At 56.6% G+C, this 1,026-nt stretch overlaps 1 protein-coding gene across 1 annotated transcript; it reads right to left on the minus strand.

Annotated features, from left to right (window-relative positions):
- Positions 1 to 145: 145 nt before the first annotated feature.
- Positions 146 to 659, minus strand: H310_13546 (hypothetical protein; the record flags this gene model as incomplete). Its single annotated transcript, XM_008881095.1, has 2 exons — positions 211 to 659; positions 146 to 161 (listed from the first exon to the last, which is right to left on the minus strand). Exons 1-2 carry the CDS (start codon positions 564 to 566, stop codon positions 146 to 148), a joined length of 372 nt encoding a protein of 123 aa, XP_008879317.1. The 5' UTR covers positions 567 to 659.
- Between the last annotated feature and the right edge of the window lie 367 nt (positions 660 to 1,026).

Consider the following 1,026-nt stretch of genomic DNA (forward strand, 5'->3'; position numbering starts at 1 on the left):
TCGGATCGCCAATTGTTCTTGAGGGCGTCGTGGGTCTGGCGAACGCCCGTGTCGATGTTGGCGACGACAACGCCCGCTCCACGAGTCCCTCTAGCCCACGCAAGTGGCGCTGCAATCTTGTCCACGCCCCATTGATTCGTAGCGGTCACGGTCGCGTTGCTCTGGACTTGAACAGGCGATAGTTCCATCACGGCCGCTTTCTTGATCGACGCGACGTTCGGGTGCGCCGCGAGCTTGCGCACTTCGCCTTCGGTCAAGCTTCCGCACGGAAAGAACGTGTTGTCAATGTAAAAGAACTGGTCGCAGCTCGACTCGACGCGAGGCCCCAGCACGTCGTCCACGACTCGCTTGGCCTGGTCCGACTGCTCCTGCAGCATCCTGACCAGCTCATGGACGGCATCGGTGGATTCAACGAAAGCGAGCGACGCGACGTCGACACGGCGGAAATTGACCACAATATCTTGCGCTGTACCCGCTGCTTGGAGTTCACGGTGGACTTGGGCCGAGATTTTCGCGTGCGCCATGGCCGCGGCAGCAACTAAAACGATGTACCTGGTGTGCACCATGGTGGATATCTACTAAACGCCCAAACGATAAGTGAGCTGCCTCCACGAGCGGCCCAAGTGTCGCCAGCGCCGAGGCGCCAGACAGGAACGGAGATCATCTCGCCACATCGTGTCTCGCGCGTTCCGTGCCATCGCCACTCGGACGAGGAAAACTCGCCAAAAGTAATACCTCATATAAATGGATAAAAGTTCAACGCACAGATCGGATGCATGGAACAGAATCCAACCCTCTCTACACGAGAACAACGACCAGGCAGACGTGCACAGCAACACACTTCGCCCGACCTCCGCTGCACTCGTGTGGGCCATTCATTTTGTGCGCGGGGCACAGTTCGCTGCAAAGCCGTGCCTACATGAAATCGTAATGAAGTATACCCCCATCCAAATCTACGATTGAAACTTATTTCCTATCGAAATGAATAATTGTACAACCTCTGAAACCAGCAGCGGGACCGCTGCA

The sequence above is a fragment of the Aphanomyces invadans genome (assembly GCF_000520115.1).
Source record: "Aphanomyces invadans strain NJM9701 unplaced genomic scaffold supercont1.53, whole genome shotgun sequence".
Taxonomy (NCBI): domain Eukaryota; phylum Oomycota; class Saprolegniomycetes; order Saprolegniales; family Verrucalvaceae; genus Aphanomyces; species Aphanomyces invadans.